At 40.1% G+C, this 27,725-nt stretch overlaps 2 protein-coding genes across 5 annotated transcripts in view; one reads left to right on the forward strand and one right to left on the reverse strand.

Annotated features, from left to right (window-relative positions):
• Positions 1 to 11,887, reverse strand: part of arsk (arylsulfatase family, member K) — a 45,031-nt gene extending 33,144 nt beyond the window's left edge. For all 3 annotated transcript variants that reach the window (XM_043709554.2, XM_043709547.2, XM_043709538.2), the window contains exons 1-2: positions 11,690 to 11,887; positions 7,988 to 8,117 (exon numbers count right to left, since the gene is read on the reverse strand). In XM_043709554.2, the coding sequence (XP_043565489.2) occupies positions 7,988 to 8,117; positions 11,690 to 11,854 (295 nt within the window). In that variant the 5' untranslated portion in view covers positions 11,855 to 11,887. The remainder of the gene's footprint in view (positions 1 to 7,987; positions 8,118 to 11,689) is intronic.
• Positions 11,888 to 12,064: 177 nt separating this feature from the next.
• Positions 12,065 to 27,725, forward strand: part of skic3 (SKI3 subunit of superkiller complex) — a 120,147-nt gene continuing 104,486 nt past the window's right edge. Inside the window, exons 1-4 of one of the 2 annotated variants that reach the window (XM_043709524.2) lie at positions 12,065 to 12,189; positions 16,865 to 16,958; positions 20,189 to 20,332; positions 26,890 to 26,981. In XM_043709524.2, coding sequence (XP_043565459.2) covers positions 16,869 to 16,958; positions 20,189 to 20,332; positions 26,890 to 26,981 — 326 coding nt within the window. In that variant the 5' untranslated portion in view covers positions 12,065 to 12,189; positions 16,865 to 16,868. The remainder of the gene's footprint in view (positions 12,190 to 16,864; positions 16,959 to 20,188; positions 20,333 to 26,889; positions 26,982 to 27,725) is intronic. The other variant, XM_043709515.2, reaches the window with a different exon arrangement.

Raw genomic sequence — 27,725 nt, forward strand, 5'->3', positions numbered from 1 at the left:
ACTGGTCTATAGTTCCCTGGCTTTTCCTTACCTCCTTTCTTAAATAGTGACACCACGTTAGCCAACCTCCAGTCTTCCAGCACCTCACCTGTGACTATTGATGATACAAATATCTCAGCAAGGGGCTGGCAATCACATGCCTAGCTTCTCACAGATTTACCAACTTTTATGCGTTTCAAGACATCCAGCACCTCCTCCTCTGTAATATGGACATTTTTCAAGATGTCACCATCTATCTCCCCACATTCTATATCTTCTATGTCCTTCTCCACAGTAAACACTGATGCAAAATACTAATTTAGTATCGCCCCCCCATCTCCAGCGGTTCCACACATAGACTGCCTTGTTGATCTTTGAGGGGCTCTATTCTCTCCCTAGTTACCCTTTTGTCCTTAATGTATTTATAAAAACCCTTTGATTATCCTTAACCCTATTTGCCAAAGCTATCTTATGTCACCATTTTGCCCTCTGATTTCTCTCTTAAGTATACTCCTACTGCCTTTTATACTTTTCTAAGGATTCACTCGATCTATCCTGTCTATACCTGACATATGCTTCCTTCTTTTTTTTAAACCAAACCCTCAATTTCTCTAGTCATCCAGCATTCCATACACCTACCAGCCTTTCCTTTATGAATAGGAAGGGTTTAGAGGGATATGGGCCAAGTGCTGGCAAATGGGACTAGATTAGATTAGGATATCTGGTTGGCATGGACATGTTGGACCGATGGGTCTGTTTCCTTGCTATACATCTCCTAAACTTTATCTCTGCTTCAATTACATAGCAATTGTCTGACATTGAACACAAAACCAATTGTGTTACATTTGATCCATAGATGTGCCTCACTAACCTACAGTAGCACCTTTTTCAAAGAAAAAGTGCTTTTATCACTACCATCCTTGTTTTCTATTGTCCCTAATGCTTTACATCTCACAGTCTGTGTTATGAACGTCTAATCCAGGCATTGACTGTTGCAGGAAAAGTGACAGGTTCAGTGACTAGGTAACCATTTATGCAATGACTAAAGACAATGTTTCAAGTCAAAATAATTTCCCATTATTGAGATGAGAGAAATTTATGCTTCTCCAACATTGGACAATCAGTCTGATATTTTAGCAATAGTGGAGGTGTCAAGAGAGGTGGTAATCACATTAAGCTGGATCTGCCATTTGACAATGGCCAATATGTTTCTCTGTTGACAGGTTTGGTGCTGGAAAAGTACAGCAGGTCAGGCAGCATCCAAGGAGCAGGCAAGTCGACGTATCGAGCATAAGCCTCATTCCTAATGAAGGGTCTATGCCCGAAACGTCGACTCTCCTGCTCCTCGGATGCTGCCTGGCCTGCTGTGCTTTTCCAGCACCACAATTTTCAACTCTGATCTCCAGCATCTGCAGTCCTTTCTTTCTCCCAGTACATTTCTCACCCCATTCTCCTGCCTTCTCCCCATAATACTTGGTCCCCTTATTAATCAAGAACTTTTCTACCTCTGTCTTAAAGAGACTCAATGAGTTCACTTCCACAGCCAATCTTCATCAATACGTTCCACAGATTCACCACTGTGAAAAAATCCCTTCTCATCTCAGTTCTAAAGGGTCGTCCATTCATTTGGAGGCTGTGCCTTCAGGTCCTAATGTCTCGTTTAGTGGAAACATCTTCTCCACATCAAATCTTTCTATGCCTCTCAGTATTCTGTCCATTTCAATGAGATTTCCCCCTTATCCTTACTCCTCATATGACAAGCCCTTCAACCCAGGATGATTTTTGTGAACCTTCTCCCCTCCAAGGCCAGCACATCCTTTCTTAGATACAGGGCCCAAATCGACTCACTATATTCCAAATACTGTCACAACACAGCCTCAGCAGGATATCATCCCACTCTTGTATTCTAGTTCTCTCGAGATAAATGCTGAAAATGTGTTGCTGGAAAAGCCCAGCAGGTCAGGCAGTATCCAAGGAGCAGGAGAATCAACGTTTCGGGCATGAGCCCTTCTTCAGCCCTTGTTCCTAACACCATAGGCTCTTATTTACCAGTCTCCTCTGTGGCACCTTGTCAAAGATCTTCAGGAAATTTAAATATATCACTGGTTCACCTTTGTCTAACTAGCTCATTACCTCCTCAAAAGAATTCTAACAGGTTTGTCAGGCATGACCTCTTCTTGACTATTTTACCATGCACTTCCAATTACTCCACAATCGCATTCTTGGTTATGGTCTCTAAAGTCTTACCAAGGTGAGCTCAGGCTAACCAGCCTATAATTTCCCGTCAGCTTCCCTCCCTTCTTAAACAGGAGTGTTACATTTCCATCTTGCATTCCTCTGGGACCTCCCTAACTCCAGTGATTCCTGAAAGATAACCACTAATATTTCAACGATATCCTCAGCTATCTCATTCCGGATCCTGGGTGTAGTCTATCCACTCGGGGTGATTTATCCATCTTCAGACCTTTCAGCTTCCCCAGCACCTTCCCCTATACTCATCTCTGCTCCTTTATTCTCTCCTGGTCTGCTATTAGTATTTTCTATTGTGAAGACTGATGCAAAGCACCTATTCGATTCCTCTGCCATTTCTTTGTTCCCATTACTACTTCTCCAGCCTCATTTGCCACTAGTTCAATGTCCACTTTTACCTCCCTTTTATCTTATGTATGTCTTAAAAAAAACTTCCAATCTTCTTTAGTCAAATGTAAGGTTAAGGAAATTGAAATTAAAAAAGACCCTTGAGAAAGATAAAGGAAACAGAAAAGAACTTGAACAAGAATTAGGTGGGCTAGAAAGAGACACATAGGGTTTATCCATATATTAGGAGCAAGAGGGTAAACGGGGAAAGGGTGGACCCACTCAGCGACAAAGAAGTTAATATACATGTGGAGCCAGAGAAAGTGGATGAATCCTTAATGAGTACTTTGCATTGGTATTCTCCAAGGACAAGGATAACGATGAAGGTAAGATTAAAGAGGGGTATGTTGATATTCTGGGGCATGTCAATATTAAGGAGGTAGTGGCATTTGGTATCTTGAAAAACATTAAGGTTGGTAAGTTGGAATCTATCCCAGGATACTGAAGGAGACAAGGGAGGAGATTGCTGGGGCCTTGTTTTCTTGAGCCACAGGCAAAGTTCCAGAAGAATAGCCAATGTTGTTCCTTTAATTAAAAAGGGCAACAGAGATAATCTAGGAGATTATAGGCTGGTGAGCCTTAGTTCAGTGGTAGGAAAAACATTGGAGAAGAATCTTAGGGACAGTATTTACTCGCATTTGCGGAAAAAATGGTATATTAGGGATAGGCAGTATGGCTTTATGCAGGCAAAGTTTGTCTCACAAAACTGTTATTATTTTTTGAGGAAGTGAAGAAGCTGATTGGTCAGGGTATGGCAGTGGATGTTGTCTACATGAACTTTACTAAAACATTTGAAAAGGTCTGAGATGGTAACAGGTGACTAAGTCACATGGGATTCATGGTAAGTTGGCAAATTGGATCCAAAATTGTCTTAGTCACATGAGATAGATGGTAGATGTGAAAGGGTGTTTTTCTAATCAGACCAGTGGTGTTCTGCAAGGATCAGTGCTGAAACCTTTGTTTTTAGTTTATATAAATGGCCTAGATGAAAATGCAAGTGGTCTGATTAGTAAGTTTGCAAATGACATGAAAATTGGAGGAGTTGCGGATAGTGAGAAGGATACATCAGACTATAGAGCAGGGGGAGGTTGGGTAGCGAAATGGCAGATGGGGTTTAATGAGGACAAGTGAGGTGATGCATTTTGGGAGGTCAAATGCAAGAGGAAAGTATACAATAAATGACAAGACACGTAGGAGCATTGATATGCAGAGGGATCTTGGGTCCAGGTCCATTGCTCCCTGAATGTGACAACACAAGCAAATAAGGTGTAAATAAAGAAGGCATTCAGCATGCTTGCCTTCATTGGTTGAGACATTGAGCATAAAAGTTGACAAGTCAATATAAAACTTCAAGTTAGGCTACATTTAGAGTAGCATGCAATTGTAGTTGCCACACTATAGGAAGGATATGGAGATGTTAGAGGGAGTGTAAAAGAGGTTTACCAGGACGTTGCCTGAATTGGAGTATTTTAGCCATAAGGAGAGGTTGAACAAACTTGGATTGCTTTTACTAAGGTGTCAGAGACTAGGGAGATCGGGTGACCTGATAGAAGTATACCAAAAATTATGAGAGGTAATGGACAGAGTGGATAGTCAAAATCTTTTTTCGAGGGTGGAAATTTTAAATACTAGGGAGCATTGGTTCAACGTAAGGGGGAAATGTTTAAGGGAGATGTGAGGAAAGCTTTTTCACACGTAGGGTGTTAGGTGCCTGGAAAGGTGCTGCAGGGTTTGGTGGTAGAACAGGTATGTTAGTGAATGTTAAAGAGACACATGAACAGGCAGGGAACAGATAAAAATGGACCACATGCAGTTTAGAATGGCACAATTGTCGGCACAGACACTGAAGGGCTGAAGGGCTTGTTCCTGTGCTGTACTATTTTATGTTATTTCATATTACTAGCTAGCTTACTCTATATCTTTGATTCCCCCTCCATTATTGTTTTTTTAGTTCTGCTCTGCTAGTTTTGAAAGGCTTCCCACTAATCTTCATCACAGTGTGTGCTTTTTCTTTTGCCTTTATGTTTTTCCTGACTTCCCTGATAGGCCATTCCCTTAGTATGTTTCTTCTTCCTTGAGAAGGATTTCTGTTGGGCTTCCTGAATTAACCCCAGAAACTCAACTGTCTTCCCGACTGAGGTCCCATTCCAATCAATTCTGGCCAGCTCCTCCCTCATGTCTTTACTCAATTATAATACCGTTAGAGCTGACTCCAGCTTCTTCCTCTGAAACTGCAGGGTAAATTCTATCATATTGTTGTCACTGCACCCAGGAGTTCCTTCATCATAAGCTCTCTAACCAAGTCTACCATGTTACGATCACCAAATTCAAAACTGACTCTTCTCCTTGGGATTCTACTACAAACTGCTTCAAAAAAAAAACAAAATTTGTAGATATTTCACAAATTTCTTTTTTTGAGAACAACTACCAAACTGATTTTCCGAGTCTATCTGCATATTGAAGTCTCCAGCGATTATTGTAATTGTGCGTTTTTTACATGCCCTTTCTATCTATCTCATTTATTTTCTGCCCCATATCCTGATTACTGCTGGAGGCCTGTACATAACTCCCATCAGGGTCTTTTCTCTTTTGCAGTACCTCAACTTTATCCACTCAGCTCCTATGCCTTCTGACTCTGTAATCACTTCTTGATATTGATTTAATTTCATTTCTTACTAACCCCATCTCTCTGCCCATCTGCGTGTTCTTTCAATAGGTCACCTTTCCTTGGATGTTTGATTCCCAGCCTGATTCCCTTGCAGCCATGTCTCTGTGATATGCACAACATAATACGTCCAATTTCAATCTGCACAACAAGCTCCTCTACTTTGTTTCATATACTGTGTGCAGTTAGAGTCATAGAGTCCCAAGCATGAAGTCAATCCCATTGGCCCAAGCTAGTCCATGCTGACCAAAATGTCCAACACCCTCAGTCCCGCGTTGATCATACCCGTCTCATAGCTGTCCCCTTAACTCAGTGTCTGAAGTTAAGCTCCTCACCTTTTTCATACTCCCTGACTGGTTACTTGTTAAGGAACCTTTAATAACTTCTCCTGAGCATACCCATATTTCTTCCTTATCTATGGGTGCCAGTGTTTTAACAAGCAAGCTCCTAAAAAAAAATAATCATCCAAGATACACCAGCTTAACAAGGACAGGTCAGAACAAAATTTAGATGAATATAAGGCCACAAAAGCTGCAACAAGGGAAATGTTGTAATTTAGAGCTGGCACACAAAATTAAGACATTTGTAAATTATTTAAGAAAATTGCTGACTTCAAAAAATGACAACTGATAAATAAACCAATGGTATAAAATACACGTGACCAAAATTATTTTTGAATGAAGTTAAAAAATTCCCTACGGATAAAATACCTTAAAATAAAGTTATTCATGGTCACAGAAATTATTGCAACAGAAACTTCCTGCCTCATACATCATCACTTTTGAAACAAGTAGTCAATTGTTTTGTACTATTTCTAGTATTGGCAGGTTTACACAAACATCACTGGAAATATTGACCATGCACCACCAAACTTGAATATTGTGTCAGGCCATCTTTACCTTTTATTTTTCTTGACATCAATAAATGGGTTGAAAATCCATGAAGGCTCTAGCATATCACACCACAACTTTGGAAAATACATAAGACTGATACATAAATATGCCAAGTCTGGCTTTACAGTGAAAATCCTGAAAAGACCGTCTGAGAATTTAGCCTCAGTCCATCCCAAACAAAGTCAATAGCATAGGTACAGATAAATTTATGACCAGATACTTTTGATGAACATAACATCAATAGAGACATCCTATTGAGATCATGAAATGTGGAACAGCTGCATATAATTTATTTCAACGAGCGGCAGTGAAAGGAAGAAGTTGCACCAATCCTACTGAAACAACCTACTTCCACCGTAAACTGTAAGGCTGTCCTTACAGACAATTGTTACACAAGAGTGTGGGAGCAGGTATATCCATTAAATGCTTCACATGCGATCATCATCTAGCTCTTCATCGTAATTATCAAAGTTACAGTATTTGTACCACAGTGATACTGCCTCTCACTTATTTGTGAAGATTCTTACTTAAAACATAAAAAGTAGCTACAATACTCAGCAGCTCAGGCATCTTCAGCTCAATGATATTTCTTCACAAGAATTAGAATTAGAATCTGGCCAGTACGGTGCTCAGTGGTTAGCTCTGCTGCTTCACAGCGCCTTGGATTCCCGCCTTGAGCAACCGTGTGTGTGGAGTTTGCATATTCTCCCCATCTCTGCGTAGGTTTCCTCCCAAAAACCCAAAGATGTGCAGGTCAGATGAATTGGTCATGCTAAATTGCTCATAGTGTTAGGTGCATTAGTCAGGAGTAAATAGAGGGTAGAGGAACGGGTCTGGGTGGGTTACTCTTCAGAGGGTTGTTGGGCCAAAAGGCCTGTTTCCATACTATAGGGAATCTCATCTAATCAAAGAGAACAAGCAAGATCAACTGTGGCTGCTGAGGTGGCACCAACTGAAGCAGTAGGAAAAGAAGGGCAGAAGACACCGACCAAGTTGTGCTCTCTACACGATCGCACTTAGATCTTTTCCCATATGCAGTTTTACACCATTCCTTATTCAATTCACCAGCTGTTTCTCCATTCCCAGCAAACCTAATCACAATGTCTTCCTGACCTTAAATATGAAGTTCCTATCCTTCCCTGTCCCATATGTCCTTCTCATGTCTCTCCTCAGGAATTCTTGCAGTACTGCCATGCCCTTTTTATTTCCACTGTTCCTTTCCACTTATTCACCTTTATCTGAACCTTTTGAGTTGAACCCCACTGGCTTGCCTTGGTCATGTTTGCGGACATCGGCCAGGGTGGGTGTCTAACTTGGACAGACTGGTCGATCACTTCAAGGCTTCAACCCTTACATTGTAAAACTTTGTGCCAAGGAATGGTTTAGTTGTGAAGAAGCCAAGTTGAAGAAATTTGTACTTTCCAGAGCTTAGAAAAGAAAACGTCTACCCTACCAGTTACACCTCTCATATACATTAGCGGGTTTATGAACACACATTTTTGCCGAAACAGATTACACCCTAAACATTATGGGGTCTCACTGAATATTCAAACCACGCTAATGAATGAATTGGAGACTTCTGACTATCAACGTTATGAAAGCTGACCTGCAGGAAAAGTTCTGAGAGCTTAATTCCAGATTTTAACTCACTGCTGGGAAACTGGCTTTTTGCTTCCCCCAATTCATTTCCCCAACAGCCCACTATTCTAAAGCTTAGGCAAGACTGCAAGATTCCGGTCTAGATGTACAATGCTGCAATAGGTTCAGAAGAGATAGGAAATTCTTGTAAAGGTTTTACTTTTAAGAAATATACCTGCTCGAGAAGGACAGCAGATTGGAGAGTTGCTGTAGGCATTGAGAAAAACAGCACCACTGTCCTTCATGAAGTTTATGTTGGGAAGTTTAATTGTCTGGTTCTGTGGGCTGAATGTCAATCTTCCATCCTAGAAGAGAAAAGATAAATTCATCAGATTAGTAGAATTTTAATAAAATTTCTAGCTCTCTTACAAGAAAATTTTGAATGGTATTCACAATATTTTCAGATTTGAGGATTAAATATTGCAATAACACCCAATTTTAAGGCACGTGTTTTATTTTTCACATGATTATCAAATAAACAGTCAGTTAATTTAACTTTGACAATGACGGCAGTGTGACGAATGTTGGTCAGGACATGAAATGCACTACATGTTCTTCAAATGATACGACAGGTCCTTAATATCCTGTTGGGATATTAGCTGGGGTTTCATTTAACATACAACTCAAAATTTTCCATGTTCTACTAGTTTGATGGTGTGTTCCTGTATCTTGCAATTTAACATGAATTAGAGTTGTGGATAAATGTTTTTCCATTCCATTCATACATACTGCAACAAAGAACAATTCTAAAATGCTTCCTTTCTAACCCAGAAGACTCCAAGATTCTAATTTAGAGCAATTCCAACTTTCAAAGCTCCAGATAAGCCTCATGATTCTGAGATCATTTCTGAGCATCAGAACCTGTACACGTTGGACAGGTTATACTTAACCAAAGTGGAACTGATATCCTTAACAGAGAGATTTGATAGTGCTGTTGGAGTGGGAGGCACAGTGGTTAGCACTGCTGCCTCACAGCGCCAGAGACCCAGGTTCAATTCCCGCCTCAGGCGACTGACTGTGTGAAGTTTGCACATTCTCCCCGTGTCTGCTTGGATTTCCTCTGGGTGCTCCGGTTTCCTCCCACAGTCCAAAAACGTGCAGGTTAGGTGAATTAGCCATGCTAAATTGCCCGTAGTCTTAGGTGCAGGGGTAAACGTAGGGGAATAGATCTCAGTGTGGACTTGTTGGGCCGAAGGGCCTGTTTCCACACTGTAAGTAATCTAAACTAGTTTGTCAGGAGTTGGGAACTTAAGGCATAACTCAAAATGGAAAGATTAACATTGTTCACAGCAAGTGGAATTAAGAAACAGCAAGGGATAGCTGACATTGCTTGGAATTAGTTATGAGCCATCAAATAGTGATGGTAGAATCAGGAGTTGAAGGAAATCAGTATTAGCAAGTAGATGATGGTAGGAAAATTATGGTTGAAAGTTTACCAATGCCCAGGACCTGATAGTCTACATCTCAAAGTGTTGAAAGAGGTGGCTTTAGAGACAATGAATGTCTTCCACAATCCTATAGATTCTGGATGATTTCTATTGGTTGGAAAGTAGCAAATGACACCCCACTATTTAAGAAGGAAGTTCTGAGGAAACATTAACTCTGATTTCTCTCTACAGATGCTGCCACATGTGCTGAGCTTTTCCAGCAATTTATGTTTGTGCAAGGGGAATGTGTTTGATGAAGATGTAAAAAGGCTTCAAGTTTAGTGAATAGCCAAAAACATGGAATATAAATATGTCAAAATGTAAGATTATCCACTTTGGTAGGAGAAACAGATATGCAGAGCACTTCTTCAATGGTAACAGGTAGGAAAATGAAGAATTAGGTGTCCTTGTTGACAAGAAACTGAAAGTTAATATGTAGCTGCAGCGAGCTATTAGCAAGGCTGACAAAATGTTAGCTTTTATTGCAAGAGGATTTCAGGACAGGAGTAGTGAAGTCTTTCTTCAATTGTTTAGGAAGTTGGTTGAACTGCACCTGGAAGATCGTGTGCACTTTTGGCCTCAATAAAAGGTACAACAGCGCTCTTGTTGCAGTGGTAGTGTCGCTAACCCTGGCCTGGAAGGCTCAGGTTCAAGTCCTACTTGCTCCAGAGGTGTGTAATAACATTTCTGAAGAGGTGAATGAGGAAAATAGGTTTTAAAAAAATTAACAAAAAAAGGTACAAACTTAGGGATATAAAAAAAGTACATACTGCATGTTCGTACCCTATCCATGTTTAGATGCACCTGGTTGGATTTTAAGGAGCTCTTGTGTACAGTGGTAATATTCCTACTGTTGAGCCAGGAGACCTGAGTTTCAGTCTCACCTGCTCCAGAGATGTGTAATAAGAACTCTGAACAGGCAGATTAAGAAAGAAAGGTACTAACTGTTGCCAACATACACTTGCATAGAAGTTGTGTAATGATTGAACCCTATTCATCACCTCAATCAGGCAAACAATTTAATTGTAAAGAATCTGATTTTAATGAATTTGCATGTCTAGACAGTTAGATTTTCTGTTATTACAGATGATCATTACTTGGTACTTGTGGCATAAATGGCATTTTCCACTGAGCCCATTTCTGAATGTTGTCAGGTCGAGCTACATTTGGGAAGAACTGTTCCATTTCTATGGAGTAGCAACGTAGCATCCAATCATCAAGCAGAACCACTTTTAATACTGGGGGTTCGTGGACAAAGTAGGTGAAGATGTTTTGAACCGAGTACAGTATTTTGAGGAATTCTTACACTAATATCCCAGGGCTGAAGTAATCAGACCCAACTTTGGTATTGATGCTGCAATGGCATCAAGGACCCTAGTCTTTGCAATATCCAATGTCTTCACCTATTTCTTGATATTGCATGGAAGTAATCAAATTGGTTGGCGACTGTTATCGCTGATGCTGGGTACCTCAGGTCAAGTCAAGATGGATCATCCACTTCTCAATGAAGATTGCTGCAAATGTTTAAACATTGCCAGCAACACTTACATCCTGATAGAGTCCACTCAAGTGGTCACTTTGTCAAGGAAGTTGATTAGGCAGCATTTTCCTTCTATGAACCCAACTTTAATTGCACTTCAATACAGGAAATGATAGTGTCATTTTCTCTGAATAACCTGCTCAGAAATCAAAGAAAATACTAGGAAGCAATTTTGGCTTTTAGGCAAGTGTTAAAATGGGCGAGATTGATTCAGCTACCCATTAACTCATCTCTTTCAAAATTGAGGGATGTAATTAGTCAGCTGTTTGTTGACTGTCGGTACCTTTCACAGTTTTTGTTTCCTCATTATGTAGCTTATTCTTCTTCTCCATAGTCTCTGGGCTAAATAAAATAACACCTGGCCCCAAAGATTTAAGTTATAATTTAAAAAAATGAATAAGTCACTGATGGGTTCAGGGTAAAGCACATCTCTCTTGCTCTGCCCCTCATCATAAAAATATACAATCCTGTATTCACTGTGTCTGTGTGGAGTTTGCATGTTCTCTCTGATGTCTGCATCGGTTTCCTCCGGGTGCTCCGTTTCCTTCCACAAACGGAAGATGTGCAGGTTAGGTAGATGGGCTATGCTAAATCGCCCCAATGTCCAGGTTTGTGTAGGTTAGGGGGATTTACTATGGTAAATGCGGGATAATGGGTATTCGGGTGGGATGCTCTTCAGAGGGTAGTACAGACTCGATGGCCGAATAGCTTCTTTCTGTACTATAGGAATTCTAATCGAATGTGCAAAGTGTTAACATTCATGAACACTAAGACTATTCAAAGGAAATAAGTTAATAAACAAACATCAAGTCTACGCCCTTCATTGAATCTACAGTGGCAACAGGTCACAAGTATTAATTCGCTATCCTCTCAACATTTACCCCCGTTTCCGCTCAAAATTTCCCCTTACCAAAGAGTCACAAGTGACCAACACTATGTTAGCTGCCACTTGCTGCTCCCGTGTGCCGATCCCGGAGTCACTCCGGCTGCTGTCCGCTCCGTGAAACGCGAACACAATCAAGATCCCAATCGCGGTGGTTACAACAGAACGGTTTAAATCGAGAGAACGTTCCATTGTCACCCCAGGTCCGCGCAAGGCAGAGCACAGCTCCCGTCCCGCTTCAAACTACAACTCCCAGCCTTCCCTGCGGCACGCAGCGGGCCTGGCCACGTGACCGTTCTGCCACAACTTCAGCTTCCAAAAAAAATCAAAACTACGGAAAACAGTCAGATTGGTTTTACGATTAACGGGATGCTAACGTCGTCTATTTTTATATTAAAAGGTTTTTGACTGGATGGAGTTGAATTTGACTCCTTTCCGAGAGGGCAGGTGCCGCAGTGGATGCTGGGATTGGCTTGTTCTTGAAGTTGCTGGACCCAGAAAGAGAAGCTCTTTGATACAGCTGATCGGTAAGTGTCTCAGTTTTAACTGTGGTTTACCTTTAGGAACAGATTTCCGTTAACAGTCAACAATTACATTGGTTGTTGGAGAAGTCCAGCTTCCAGTGAGTGGGGCCAGTAACAGTTTGGAGTCGTGGCCGTTTATTATTTCAGCTTTTGGAGGAGTTGGGATTGTTCTTCTCAACTAAAGAAAGTTGATTAAAAATAATAGAGGTGTTCCATTTTATGATGGTGTTGATGGAGTAATAGGAAAAACATTTTCCACTGTTTGGAAGATTAGTAATCAGAGGGCACAAACTGAAACTAATTGGTAGAGTGATGGGTAGGAATGAAGATATTTGTGTCTGCACTGAGTTATGACGACCATGTATGCATTATATGAAAGGGTGATGCAAACAAATGCAGTGCTAATTTTCAAAGGGGAACGGAATCAGTACTGGTGGGAGGAGAGAAATTGCAGGGCTAGGTATTTTCTAATAAAGCAAAGAACTATGGATGCTGGAAATCTAAAACCTGAATTGTTGTTGAAACTCAGCAATCTGGCAGCATCAGTGAAGAAAGCAGTGTTAACATTTCAAACCCAGATAATGCTATTTCACCAGACTCAAGAAAGTGTTAACTCTGTTTTCTTCTGACAGATGCTGCCAGACTGGCTGAGCTTCACCAGCAATTTATGTTTTTTGTATTTTTATAATCACTCAGTTCAAGATTTTAATACACCCACCTTTGGAGACTTGAGCCCAGGCCTTTTGGCCCAGGCTATCAGTGCATCAGAAGAGCTCCTTGAAATGCAAGGGTATGCATTCATGTTGGGATTAATTGAGTAGCTCTATCAAAAAGCTGTCATAAACTCACTCTCCATATAATGCTTCCTGCTTGATTATATGATTTAGTGAAATAAGTTCTTGGTAGAATATGTGTAGTATGATATGTACTTTAATTGATCCATAAAGATGGCGATGCTGCCACTTGGATGCAGGAAAGCTGGTGGTAACTGCTGCAAAGGTTCAGTGGGGCACTGTCTATGGCTTTTCAGCCATTGTACACCAAGGTGCAGGTAACATAGAATCACAATGGGCTTGCATTGTGTATATATAAAGGAAATGTCACTTGTATGTAAGTTTGATTGAGGCATCAAAGACTGCAACTTCCTGAACAGAGAAATGTATTTTATTTTCCATACTGTCCAGTTTGAAGCATTTTAGAATATCCTTTTTGTATTTTATGAGGAAAGTATATACTTACAAAAAATACACTTTTTTTCTGTACGAGTGATTTTAAAAAATGGAACTGAAGTCGAATTTATTTTCCAGTACCCATTAACATTGTTTGTAAGTGAATCTGTCATGGAACTTTAAAGGCCTTAGAAGTTGAACCACATTTCATAATATTTTATACAGTGTAAATTTGGGATGTTTCAACAAAATCTGAGGTTAGTTAGCCAAACTCTTCCTTTCTCCAAAGTAGTCTTGCTGAAATGTTTGGGCTATTTTTATGCAGTTTCTTTTTTCCATTTTTTGATTTAAACATTGTTCGATTTGAGTTTGCTTAAGTAGCTGAATGAGTCTTGCAGCCAGGTTTGTTTCTGAATATAACTGTTTCTGATTTCGGTAAGCTATGATCTTATGAATTGGCAGAACAAGCTAGAGGGGCTGAGTGGCATACTTTTGTTTCTTGTTTGTTCGAGGCAGAATCACGAAGATTTAATTGAAAATCAAATCGCAATTGCATCGCAGATTGTTCATACCGTAACTAGTGTACCCTAAGAGCTAGACTACTCAGATTTCAGGTGATAAATAAAGGCAGCTGAAAAATGTGTTGCTGCAAAAGCACAGCAGGTCAGGCAGCATCAAAGGAGAAGGAGAATTGACGTTTCGGGCATAAGCCCTTCTTCAGGAATGAGGAAGGTGTGCCAAGCAGGATAAGATAAAAGGTAGGGAGGAGGGAGGTGGGGGAGGGGTGTTGGGAATGCGATAGGTGGAAGGAGATTAAGGTGAGGGTGATAGGTCGGAGAGGAGGTGGGGGCGGAGAGGTCGGAAAGAAGATTGCAGGTCAAGAAGGCAGTGCTGAGTCCGAGGGTTGGGACTGAGATAAGGTGGGGGGAGAGGAAATGAGGAAGTTGGAGAAATCTGCATTCATCCCTTGTGGTTGGAGGGTTCCTAGGCGGAAGATGAGGCGCTCTTCCTCCAGGCGTCGTGTTGCCATGGTCTGGCGATGGAGGAGGCCAAGGACCTGCATGTCCTTGGCGGATTGGGAGAGGGAGTTAAAGTGTTCTGCCATGGGGCGGTTGGGTTGGTTGGTGCAGGTGTCCCAGAGGTGTTCTCCAAAACGTTCTGCTAGTAGAACCCGGCCAGTCTCCTCAACGTAGAGGATGCCACATTGGGTGCAGCGGATGCAGTAAATGATGTGTGTGGAGGTGCAGGTGAATTTGTGACGGATATGGAAGGATCCCTTGGAGGCAAGTGAGGGGGGAGGTGTGGGCGCAAGTTTTGCATTTCTTGCGGTTGCAGGAGAAAGTGCCGGGAGTGGAGGTTGGGTTGGTGGGGGGTGTGGACCCGATGAGGGATTCGCGGAGGGAGTGGTCTTTCCGGAATGCTGATAGGGGAGGGGAGGGAAATATATCCTTGGTGGTGGAGTCTGTTTGGAGGTGGCAGAAATGACGAAGGATGATACGATGTATCTGGAGGTTGGTGGGGTGGTAGGTGAGGATCAGTGGGGTTCTGTCCTGGTGGCGATTGGAGGGACGGGGTTCAAGGGCAGAGGAGTGGGAAGTGGAGGAGATGCGGTGGAGAGCATTGTCGACCACGTCTAGGGGGAAATTGCGGTCTTTGAGGAAGGAGGCCATCTGGGTTGTTTGGTATTGGAATTGGTCCTCCTGGGAGCAGATGTGGTGGAGGGGAAGGAATTGGGAATATGGGATGGTGTTTTTACAGGGGGCAGGGTGTAATCTAGGTAGCTGTGGGAGTCGGTCGGTTTATAGTAAATGTCCGTGTTGAATCGGTCGTCCAAGATAGAAATGGAGAGATCTGGGAAGGGAGGGAGGAGTCTGAGACGGTCCAGGTAAATTTGAGGTTGGGGTGGAAGGTGTTAGTAAAATGGATGAACTGTTCGACCTCCTCGTGGGAGCACGAGGTAGCGCCGATACAGTCATCGATGTAGCGGAGGAAAAGGTGGTGTGTGGTGCCAGTGTAGTTGCAGAAGATGGACTGTTCCGATATGTGGAACAGTTTCCACAAGGTTTGTTAAGGTTTGTAGCTCAGGTTGAGGTTTAGGGTGTAGGTTTGCTCGCTGAGCTGTAGGTTTGATATCCAGATGTTTCATTGTGGGCGGCACGGTGGCACAGTGGTTAGCACTGCTGCCTCACAGCGCCAGAGACCCGGGGTCAATTCCCGCCTCGGGTGACTGACTGTGTGGAGTTTGCACGTTCTCCCCGTGTCTGCGTGGGTTTCCTCCGGGTGCTCCGGTTTCCTCCCACAGTCCAAAGATGTGCAGGTCAGGTGAATTGGCCATGCTAAATTGCCCGTAGCGTTAGGTAAGGGGTAAATGTAGGGATATGGGTAGGTTGCGCTTCGGCGGGGCGGTGTGGACTTGTTGGGCCGAAGGGCCTGTTTCCACACTGTAAGTAATCTAATCTAATCTACCTGGCTAGGTAACATCATCAGTGGCGACCTCCAAGTGAAGCGAAGCTGTTGTCTCCTGCATTCTATTTATATCTTTCTCCTGGATGGGGTTCCTGGGGTTTGTGGTGATATAAATAGAAAGCAGGAGACAACGGCTTCGCTTCACTTGGAGGCGGGGGGGGGGGGGGGGGGGGGGGTGGACTGCATCTGCAATCCTCATTTTTTCCTAGGTAAATAAAGGCAGCCTTTTTTGTGCAAAGTGGTTATAATTTGAATTGTGCTGCCTTAAGGGTTGTGGAGGAAGATTTAATCTTGTTTTCAAAGGAACTTGGATAAGCTTCTGAAGGGAAAATCCTTTGGAGGGAAAGGACAATTGAATGAGAGGCATTTCTCTTGCAGAGAACCCGCACAAGTTTGAAGGGTTATATGATAATCTGTTGTTTTGTACCATTCTATGGTTCTAAGAATTGGGAGTTGATTTACATAGATGACATTACTTTTAATTTATGTAGTTTGTAATTGGAAATGTATTTGTCATTGTAAAATAAATATCCATTTGTTTAGGAATGTATATCAATTTATTTTAAGGAGGCACCTTTTAGTTTTGCTTACAGCCTAAATTCCAAAATATGTAAACATTTAGGTTTGTCTGTTTCAAATTGGGGGATAGGATATGGTTTTATATCAGTGCTGTTTCTAATTTAGAGTTCGTGATTTTGTAATTGGCATTATTTCCTAGCTGCTTCTATTCTTTGAACACTGCCTTGTCAACTTACATATATCAAGAAAACAGCTACTTCTTTCATTGTTTTGATACGCTGAGACATGAAAACAGTCAGTTCCCTTTTAAGTATTGCATTGATATGTTGAATTGAGTACTTTTCAATTTGACATTTCAATTTGCCATGGTTGATGTAATGCCCCACATTATAAGCTCTACCCCATTTACTTGCTGACTGAGCCCAAATAACTATATCATGAAATTTACCTGCAAAATTGAACTGTAGTTCCTTTTATAGCACAATATATCAAAGATTTTATAATTCTTGTCTCCTATTTTAAAGGAAAATGTCCAATAAAGAAGTTAAGGCCACCTTGAAAAATGCAAGGGAAGCTATAAGAAATAAGGAATTTAAAGAGGCATTGAAACATTGCAAGGTACAGTAAAACAATGTTTTTTGTATGGTAAGGTTAACTTCTAGTTTAATATTTATGTTTATGTTTTAACATTTTGGTATTAAAAATTGCATAAATACTTAAATTGGTAAGCGTAGTGTCAGACAGTTGATCTCAATACTTGCCTGTGTTGCCTTGCTATGCACCTCTCTGACAGTTGATCTCACACCCACTCACATTCCCTTGCCGTGTGCATGTTGATCATCATATCGCTGCATGTATTCCACTTCTGGAAGCCACTTGGTTAGAGAAAAGTGCATGCTGTTAATAAACTCTGCCAGCTTGATGCATCTTGTTTCAGTTTGGTCCAACTCAATGATTATTGCAGAATAAAGTAGATTTTATGCTGGCTATACAAACAAACAAATAAGAAATATACTAGAGCTAATGTGTAGTCAGTTTTAGAAATGAGGCTGTTCAGTCTGTCTTGTCCATATGTTCTCTGCAAGAGCAGCTCAGCTAGTCCTGCTCCTCTGGTCACTCTCTAGACATCTGCAATTTTCCTTCCTCAATTGTGACATAGTAGGTGCATGTGGGTGAAGAAAATTATGGGGAATGATGAAATATCTGAGCAGAGCGAGCTGACTGGGGCCCCAGAAACACATGATCACAGAAGTGACCTCCTGTACCTCCTTACATGAAAGTAGCCCGTGACAATCTGGATGTTCCAGAGCTGTAGGTCCTGAGGCCGATCTGCAGGGTGACCAGTGCAAAGAAACCAGACATTGCTGCAAAAATGGTTTCTAATCTGTGGAGCTTCTGAGATAGGATGTTTGTATAGCAGTCTTCAGGTTGTTAGAACTGAGAGTGTTCTAGCTATCAGAACACTGAAGGGTTCACATCAGCATAATTAGAACGGAATTGTAAACAAAAATGTCTAGCAGTTCAAGGGAAAGAAACTGGAAAGATTCTAGAAAGATGATTCAAAAACTGAGGTAGGAGTGATATTTCTCTGGAATAGAATATCTATAAAAGGATAATTTTGGTAAACTTTATATTCTGCATTAAGATATTTTGAATATGTCTTTTTGTTTAATATATCTATATTTCATTTTTTAGAATATCTGCAGCTTTATGTGAATATATTTCAGTGGGACTTTGCACATTAGATTAGATTACATTACATTACAGTGTGGAAACAGGCCCTTTGGCCCAAGTCCACACCGACCCACCGAAGCGCAACCCACCCATACCCCTACATTTACCCCTTACCTAACACTACGGGCAATTTAGCATGGCCAATTCACCTGACCTGCACATCTTTGGACTGTGGGAGGAAACCGGAGCACCCGGAGGAAACCCACGCAGACACGGGGAGAACGTGCAAACTCCACACAGTCAGTCGCCTGAGGCAGGAATTGAACCCGGGTCTCTGGCACTGTGAGGCAGCAGTGCTAACCACTGTGCCATCGTGCCGCCCACATTCTCCCTGTGTCTGCGTGGGTTTTCTCGGGGTGTTCCGATTTCCTCCTACCGTCCAAAGATGTGCAGGTTAGGTGAATTGGTCATGCTAAATTGCCTGTAGAGTTAGGTGCATTAGTTAGGGGGAATGGGTCTGGGTGGGTTACTCTTCAGAGGGTCGGTGTGGACTTGTTGGGTCAAAAAGGCCTGTTTCCACACTGTAGGGAATCTAATCTAATAATTGCCATATTAACTACCTGCACAAATTTAATGTATGAATTATCGGTCCACTTTGCATTCTGGGCTCTGAATTGTCCAGTACAGCAGATATCTTTTGTCCAAAAACATTGGCATCAGCTGCTTTTCAGATGAAGAATATTTCTGTTTTTTGATTACTTAGCATTAAATGAACTTGCCCACTTTTAATCACTTGGTTTAACTTGACAATTAGGGCTAAAATCAAGATCATAATGTCTGTTCAAATTTCTGGCACCTGTCGCGTTCTGCCAACAGTTTGGGGTTCTTTGTCACAATGCTTGGTGAATTATTTAATTGACAGCGGTTGTTACCTCCTGTGATGACTGCACTCAAAAAAAAAATCTGACCATGTGTGTTTAAATAAATGCAGCAGAGAAAAATATGACACAAATCAATCACCAAAAGACTTGCATTTACCAGGATACACTTAGGTCTACAGTAGGTATGTTTGGGCCACGTGATAAAGGACTTCATTTAACCCAAATAGAGCGGAATGGAATTAGAACGGGCCTGACCAGAACAGATTTTTTTTTTGGCTCAGCATATTTCCAGGTCTATTCGGATACGTCCAAATTAAATGCAGTCATTTTTACAAAGGGACTGAACTCTGTGTATCTACAGATTCATTTGGGTCAGGTTTTAGGTCTTTTTGGTTTTCAGACATGTGCATAAATGACACCAAGCTGTATTTCTGTAGCTGGGCTAAAACAGTTGCATCAAAGCCTAACACTCCTCAAACTACTATGATCATTACTTGGGAGGGACAAGCGTTTTGGGGCCAGAAACATTTACATGTTTGGAGGAACATATAAGCTTTGTTTGGATTTACTGAATTTGAGTTGGAGGAGGTGTAATAACTTATTTTATTTTTAAAAATGTAGCACTGTATGCAATACTCGACACATTTAACATGATGCGTGTATATGAACGTCACGTAAAGTCACTGTATATCTTTTGGAAGAGGGACTATGAAATAATGTTAGGCTAATTGTGGTGGCCATTTATTTTTCTATTCTAAAGTGCTTCACTGAAATGAGATGAAAATTTCCCTCGTATCTTTTTTTTGGTGTATTGTTTTGATCATTTATGACACTGACATTTACATGTGTTTGGACACCCTGTATTGACCGTAGACCATTTGAGTAATTGCAGGAAAGCAGAGTGCAAAGAAAAGGTTGCCTGACTTGCCTTACCTTTTAGCCTGAAAACAAATACTGTCTGCTGTAAGTTTGAATGGTTTTCATTTCCTACGCCAGCCACCCTTACAGTAGAAATAAGATCAGTAAATTGCAATGTGACCCCATATAGCCTTTGAAATGTATTGTGATTATACTTGTCACCTATATTTCTAAAATCACTGAGAGACTGAAATCATACATTTTATACTATTTTCCTGGTCTGGATTAAAATCTAAACCCAAAAGGGAAAAAGCTAGTCACAGATTTTAGATAGCAAGTTGAGTAGTACTTGAAAATAGCAATCCCATTTCTAGAAGGAACAATGTCAATCTATGCTGAACTGTTATTTCTTACATTTGTGTTTTTACTGTGCAGGCTGTGTTGAAACAAGACAAGAATAACTACAATGCCTGGGTTTTCATTGGAGTTGCTGCAGCAGAGTTGGAACAGCCTGACCAGGCAAAGACTGCATATAAAAAAGCCACAGAACTTGATCCAGATCAGTTGCTGGCATGGCAGGTAGATAAGGAATCAAGTAGATTTATATGAATATGAAATTGTATCATATAGTATTTACATAATGTTTCCTGCTGCACAAACCTGCAGCAGTATTACATGTACAAATAAAATTGAGGCTTGCAACAGTACAGTAGAAAAACAGTTGTTACCGTACTGTACTTGTACTTTATTAGCTATCTCTTCATGTTGGCAGCAACTTAAGCATTAGTCAAGCTGTCAACAAACTAACAACATTTGATAGATTCAAACATTGACAACGTTTTCATTCAACCTGAGGGGAAATCTGTGGATATGTTTTACCAGTTAGATTTGTGAAAACTACGTGCACCAGAGCTGTTGTGGTATTGCTCAATGATCTCTCCCTCAATTTTGACTGCTATCTTGTTCTTGGTTTTGCTTTTTTTTCTGTGATTTTATTTCTCACATTTTCTACTTTTCTTTCCTTTTTTCCCATTGCCAATATTTGAGATTATATTGGGGTCATGGATGGAGGAGAAAGAGTGGTACAGATCAGATTTGGATGTTAACAGTTGGGATCAGGCAAATTGAAACTGAAGATATGTGTAGGCAGCAAGGAGCAAGAGGAGAAGGATATTGGTTAAAGAACTTGGAGAGTTGAGATAGAGGATTGGGTCATAAGTGGGATAGAATGTAAATACATAAAGTTGAATGGGGGTCACTTGTGACCACATGATCTCTTTAAACACTGTCCTTTATCCCAACACAACTTTGATATACATCTTGGATGAGAGATGCTGATCCTCAGTAACTAAAGCTACTTCCTAGCATCAGGTTGGGAATTGCCAGTTTTCTGTTATGTCACTATAAATAGACAATAGCACTCTTAGTACGAAGGACAAAGAAAATTTACAGCCCAGGAACAGGCCCTTCGGCCCTCCAAGCCTGAGCTGATCCAAATCTACTGTCTAAACCTGACACCCAATTCCTAAGCTTCTGCTCCCCACCTACTCGTGCATCTGTCCAGATGCATCTTAAATGAATCTACCGTGCCTGCCTCTACTACCTCTGCTGGCAACGCGTTCTAGGCCCCTGCCACCCTCTGTCTAAAGTACTTGCTGCATTTATTCCCCTCAAACTTTTCACCTCTCACCTTGAAAACATGACCTCTCATTATTGAATCCTTCACCCTGGGAAAAAGCTTGTCTCTATTACACGGTCTGTACCCTTCATGATTTTGTAAACCTCAATCAGGTCACTCCTCGATCTCCTTTTTTCTAATGAAAACAAACCTAACCTACTCAACCTCTCTTCATAGCTAGCACCTTCCATACCAGGCAACATCCTCGTAAACCTTCTCTGCACCCTCTCCAAAGCGTCCACATCCTTTTGGTAATGTGGCAACCAGAACTGTACGCAGTATTCTAAATATGGCCAAACCAATATCTTGTTCAATTTTAACATGGCCTGCCAGCTCTTATACTCAATACCCTGTCCGATGAAGGCAAGTATACCATATGCCTTCTTGACCACTCTATCCACCTGTGTAGCAGCCTTCAGGGTATAATGGACCTGAACTCCCAGATCTCTCTGCTTAGCAACTTTTCCCAAGGCACTTGCGTTTACTGTGTAATTCGCTCTAGAATTAGATTTCCCAAAATGCATCACCTCACATTTGCCTGGATTAAACTCCATCTGCCACTTCTCCGCTCAACTCTCCAATCTATCTATATTCTCCTGTATTCTTTGACAGTCCCCTATGCTTTCTGCTACTCCACCAGTCCTCGTGTCATCTGCAAACTTGCTGATCACACCAACAGTGCCCTCTTCCCGATCATTTATGTATATCACAAACAACAGTGGCCCCAGCACTGATCCCTATGGAACACCACTGGTCACCATTCTCCATTTCGAGAAACTCCCTTCAACTACTATGTCTCTTGTTGCTCAATCAGTTTTTTTTATCCACCTGGCTAGAATACCCTGCACATCATGTGACTTCACTTTCTCTATTAGTTAAGTATGAGGAACCTTATGAAACACCTTACTAAAGTCCATGTATATGACATCTACAGCCTTTCCTTCATCTATCAACTTGGTCACTTCCTCAAAGAACTCTATTAAGTTGGTAAGGCATGATCTCCCCTGCAAAAAACCATGTTACCTATCACTGATAAGCCCATTCTTTTCTAAATATAAATAGATTTTATCCCTCAGTACTGTCTCCAGCAACTTTCCCACCACTGACATAAGGCTCACTAGTCTGTAGCTACCCGGAATATCCCTACTACTCTTCTTGTACAGGGGAAACAACATGAGTAACCCTCCAGTCCTCCGGCACCTCACTGTGTTTAAGGATGCTCCAAAGATATCTGTCTGGGCCCCAGCTATTTCTTCTCTCGTCTCCCTGAGTAACTTGGGATAGATCCCATCTGGTCCTGGGGATTTGTCCACTTTAATAACTTCTAGCCTACCCAACACATCTCCCCTACTTGTGTCAGCGTGATCTAGAATTATCAAACTTCTATCTCTAGTCTCAATGTTCATCATGTCCCTCTCCTCAGTGAACACTGATGCAAAGTACTAATTCAGTATCTCACCCATTCTCTCAGGTTCGACACACAGCCTTCCTTCCTTCTCCTTTAGTGGACCAATCATTTTTCTAGTTACCCGCTTGATTCTTATATAAGAATAAAAGGTTTTGGGATTCTGTTTAATTCTGTTTGCTAAAGCTATTTCATGATCCCTTTTAGCCCGCTTGATTCCTCGTTTAAGACTGGTCCTACTCTTCTGATATCTCTCCAGGGCCCATTCTGTTCTTAGTGCCTCGACTGTACGTATGCTTCCCTTTTCCTCTTGGCTAGTCGTATAGATTCTCCTGTCATCCACGGTTCACGAATCTTGCCTTTACTATCCTTTGCTTTCAATGGGAAATGCCTAGTACTTCGAAATGAAATTGCTGATTCTTGATTGATGCTTGGAACTAGACAAAAAGAAAACACAACCACTTGGACCCAGTTTACACTCTGTCTGATCTGCAGCAATATATTTTGAAAAGTTTCTTGTGATATACAAGTGAGGTTGTAAAGTTTCTGCTTTGGATGCAATAGGTGACCTGGCACAATTTTTTTTCCTCAGTCCTGCTTATATTTATTTTCATATCACCGAACAGAAAATTGACCATGGACTAGCACAATGGGTAATGTTTTAAAACATATTTTCAGTTTAAAGATCTTTCATTTAAGAAAATAGCCATGATATATTTAGTGCAGCTCATTAATACAGCTGAAATTAGTCAGAGAAAGGCTTCTTTAATCAATGTCTAATCCAGTTCTTCTTGGTAATTCAGATAATTATTACAGTTTGTAAGTGAGATTACTAATTTTGCTCAGATGATACTTGACACTCCTATGGATAGCAAATGATAAGTTTATCTAAGATAGACTTAACTTGGCCAAAAACCTTTGTAAATTCAATTGGCTGAGCAATCTGTTGAAATGCAGGTCACAGGATTCACCCGCTCAGGTCTCCAGTTTGATCTGAAGTTGACTGGCTGATATTACCATATGGTTCAGCCAATGTCAATCTTCAAATTTGATGGTTAGAATCAAAACATTACTAAATCAATGTGTTTAACTTCTGTATGACCATCATACCATGCAACAGTCAATCTATTTTTGATTGGCTCTAGCTGTTGGTAAATTTTGTTGAATTCCACTTGTATTCTCTAAGACTGGTGGTATCGCCCGCTTTCTATTTGTGTGTTTAGGTAAACCCAAATAGAAAGCAGGCTGTACCACCAGTGCTTCATCCGGAAGCTCACTGATGATGTTAACTAGTATGGTGATGAAACATCTGAAAACAAACCTTCCAGCTCATCAAGCAAACCTACATCCATTGATTAAATGTATTGATTATTTTTATTGATTATAACTTGATCATTTGTTTCATAGTTAGCCACAACCTAATGTATTTTGATCAATATATGTAGTTAATACAAGCTACAAAATGGCTTCTTCAGTCATGTTAGTATTAAAATAGCTTCCTTTTGTCCTTTTTAGTTACAACTTTAAATGTAATCTAACCACTGCACGTGTAACCGCAAGGAAGAATTCATAATAGTTTCCAGGAATATGTTATTGGTCAAACCAGGAATTGGACTGCTTTGTACCTGGTGATAACGAAAGTTTAGTAAATGAACTGAGAATAAAAGGTTTACTAAGAATCATTAACTATAAGATGATAGAAGTTTTAGTGCTCAATCGAGTATGAGAAACCTAGGTCAGAAAGAACAATGCTACACTTATAAGGTTAATTACATTGAAATTAGGACAGAGTTAGCTTGAGTGGACTAGGAAAAGGGTTTGGTAGAAAATAAAGTTGATAAACAATGCTAGCCGTTTTGTAAAAAATAATCCAGGACTGGCAGGAACAATATATACCAGTGAGGAAGATCCTAGAAGGGGATAAACTGACCAGGGAAACTAATGGCAGTATCAAATTGAAATAGAAAAAGTATGCAATCCAGTAAAGATTAGAGGTGAATCCAAGGATTAGGAGCAGTTTTTAAAAAGCCAACAAAAGGTGACCAAAAAGAAAGAGGGAGAAAATAGATAAATAGAGTAAATTTGCAAGTAACATAAACTGACAGTGAGAGCCTATTTTTTAAAATAAAAAGAAACACAAGGTAATGGTGAGCACAGGCCTTTAGAGAATGATGTTAGGGAAATAATAATGGGAAGCCAAGAAATGACAGAATGGTTTAAAACTAACTTTGCCTCAGTGTTCATGGGAAAGGGCACTAATAACATTCCAGAAGTGCAAAATAATCAAGGAACTAAAAGAAGGGGGAAATAAATAAAATAACTGCTACAAGAGAAAAGGTAGTTGAGAAATAATAATGCTAAAGACCAATAAATCCCCTGAATCTGGTGGGATACATCCTAGAATATTAAAACAATTAGCTACCGAGATAGTGGGTGCATTGTTAGCAACCTTTCGAAAATCCTTAGATCATGGAATAGCCTCAGGATTGAAAAACTGCCAATATACCACTCTTCTTCAAAAAAGAAGGGAGAGAAAAATCTGGTATTAGCATGGATAGAAAATTGCCTAACCAATAGAAGACAGAGTTTGAATAAAAGGGACAGTCAGTCAATAAATTTAAACAAAGCTTTGTGGTGAACTATCATTTTGTGATTGGTGCATTTTCCTCTACCAATCTGAGTCTACTTGCTAACAAGTCAGCACTCTTGGTGAAGTATCTTTGTTAACACTTTAAGTGTTTTTTAAAGAAAATTTGTATTCACTTTTTTTTAAGGAAAAGATTTATTCCATGTAACGAACGAAATAAGAATGCTTGTTCCACTATATAAAATAAGACTGAATTACATTGGGTATCTAGATATTGTAGTACTGAGATATATCCTTCATATTTACACAAATAACACATCTTGTGGTTTCAAAAGGTTGGTTGGACAGAATCCAGGCAAATGCTTTATTAAGGATTGTGTTGTATTCCAAAACTCGCATTGCAAAACACCAACACATTTGTTACTTGTTCCTATCTCTGTATAAAATCCTGTTCTCACCTAATGATCTCTAAATTAATAAATAACCAATACCTATTCCCTGGATCCATTCTGTTTTAATTGTCCCTATCAGACCCTCATGATTAGACTGAATTTTGTTTTTTATGCTTTGCATCATAATGTTCAGCTGAAATAATCTGAGTCGTACATTTTATTTATGTAATGTGAATTAGTGCTTATTATAAAGGTCAGATTAAAGTTAAACTGCTTACAGTTTTATGTTTCACATCTTTTATAATCACAACTTAGCGTAATTTTAAGAACAATTGAGTATTAGTGAAGCTTGCAAAATAAAACTTTAAGACTTGGCTCTATTTGCTGCTTTTCAGTCTGATTCCATATTGCTTATTATTGAATATTCCATATTCCACATTGTTTTCTTGGAATGGACCAGAAACTAGATATTTGGGTATTAACATCCAAACTCATACTGTTAACATTTCATAAATATAATCTCCTAGTCTTTTATTTTATACATCAAAATATTTTTGAGAAGTTTTAGGCAAAGGAGAAATTAAACACAAATATGAAAATTTTTAATATACTAATTGAGTATTTGTGAGCCAAAGCAAAACCAGGCATATGGGGTGAGTGGAACTTGATGTAAGATAGGATAAAGGCATCAATCTTTTTGGAGTTGCTGAGATGCACAGGGGATGCATGTTTGGCCAAGAGAACATTGTGGTTGTCAAGTCAGATGATAAATGCATATGGTAAGAGTTACAATATTGCAGTGTTGCAAGTGGATTTTCTTTGTAATGGACAGGTTATAGTGTTGGTTTCTCAGCCGAAGTTGAGTAAGATATTAAAATAGTGTAAAGTGTGGTTCAGTTGAATGTTGCCTATTACATTCCGTGTACCCCACCCACCCCACTCAACTCCAAAAACTCAGTGATTGTAAAATTCAGGAATAAAAATATAAATAAATTTTCCACAAATTCTAATAATTTGTATTTGTGCAAGCATTGTGAGGAGGAACTAGAACATAATGTCTTGTTTTCTTTTCAGGGGTTGCTAAATCTTTGTGAGAAGAATGATACATCTGAAAACAAGCATGAGCTGTTGGGAATTTATCAGAAGCTAATGAAGTTGTATGAAAGGTAACCTGGTTGAATGTATTGAACTTGTGTTTGTGTGATGATGAGTATATCTATCCAAGTTTGCATTAGAGCTTATACTTTTCTTTGTCTCTTCTTTCTGGAACAATGTGCATTCAGAGAAATATGACTTGTAAATTCAAGTGTACAGCTTTGTTCAAAAATCTAATTTTATAGTTCTTGCCACTCTTCAGTTCACTTTTTGTTCCACAGAATAAATTGGTCAATGAGATTATTTGTTTGTTGCTCCCAATGTTTTTTAAGAGAATTGTCAATTTCCACAAAATCACATCCAAAAGAAGTAATATTACTGTAGTTTCAGGTTTCACTTGTAACATTGTGCAGTAATTCACTGACTGGAAGAAACTTGCTATATGTATGTCATTGTTGTAAAGTTATATTTGCAACGCCCATCCAAATGCTGGATGTCCCCAGAAAGGGGAAGATCTATATTTGGCTGTGAAGTAATAAATGCAATGGTACCTTTTTTAATATATGGTTACTTTTGTAATCCAGGTGGCCAGGCTATTTGGAATTTCAGGCATTGATGACCTATTTATACCATCTGTCAATGTTAGGAATAGTACTATCCAAAATGGGAAATCACAAACATGACTTTGTGAACTACACCTGACTGATTTTAGAACAAAAATGTGGTAATACGATTGTATCTTCTAGCCAGTGTTGTAATATGCTGTTCTAAGTTTCTAGTTTTACTCCTCCAAACAAGCAAACTGCCAACAGAAA

Source organism: Chiloscyllium plagiosum, unplaced genomic scaffold, assembly GCF_037043375.1.
Source record: "Chiloscyllium plagiosum isolate Xiang-an unplaced genomic scaffold, Cpla_swu_hap1 HiC_scaffold_2, whole genome shotgun sequence".
In the NCBI taxonomy this organism is placed as follows: Eukaryota; Metazoa; Chordata; class Chondrichthyes; order Orectolobiformes; family Hemiscylliidae; genus Chiloscyllium; species Chiloscyllium plagiosum.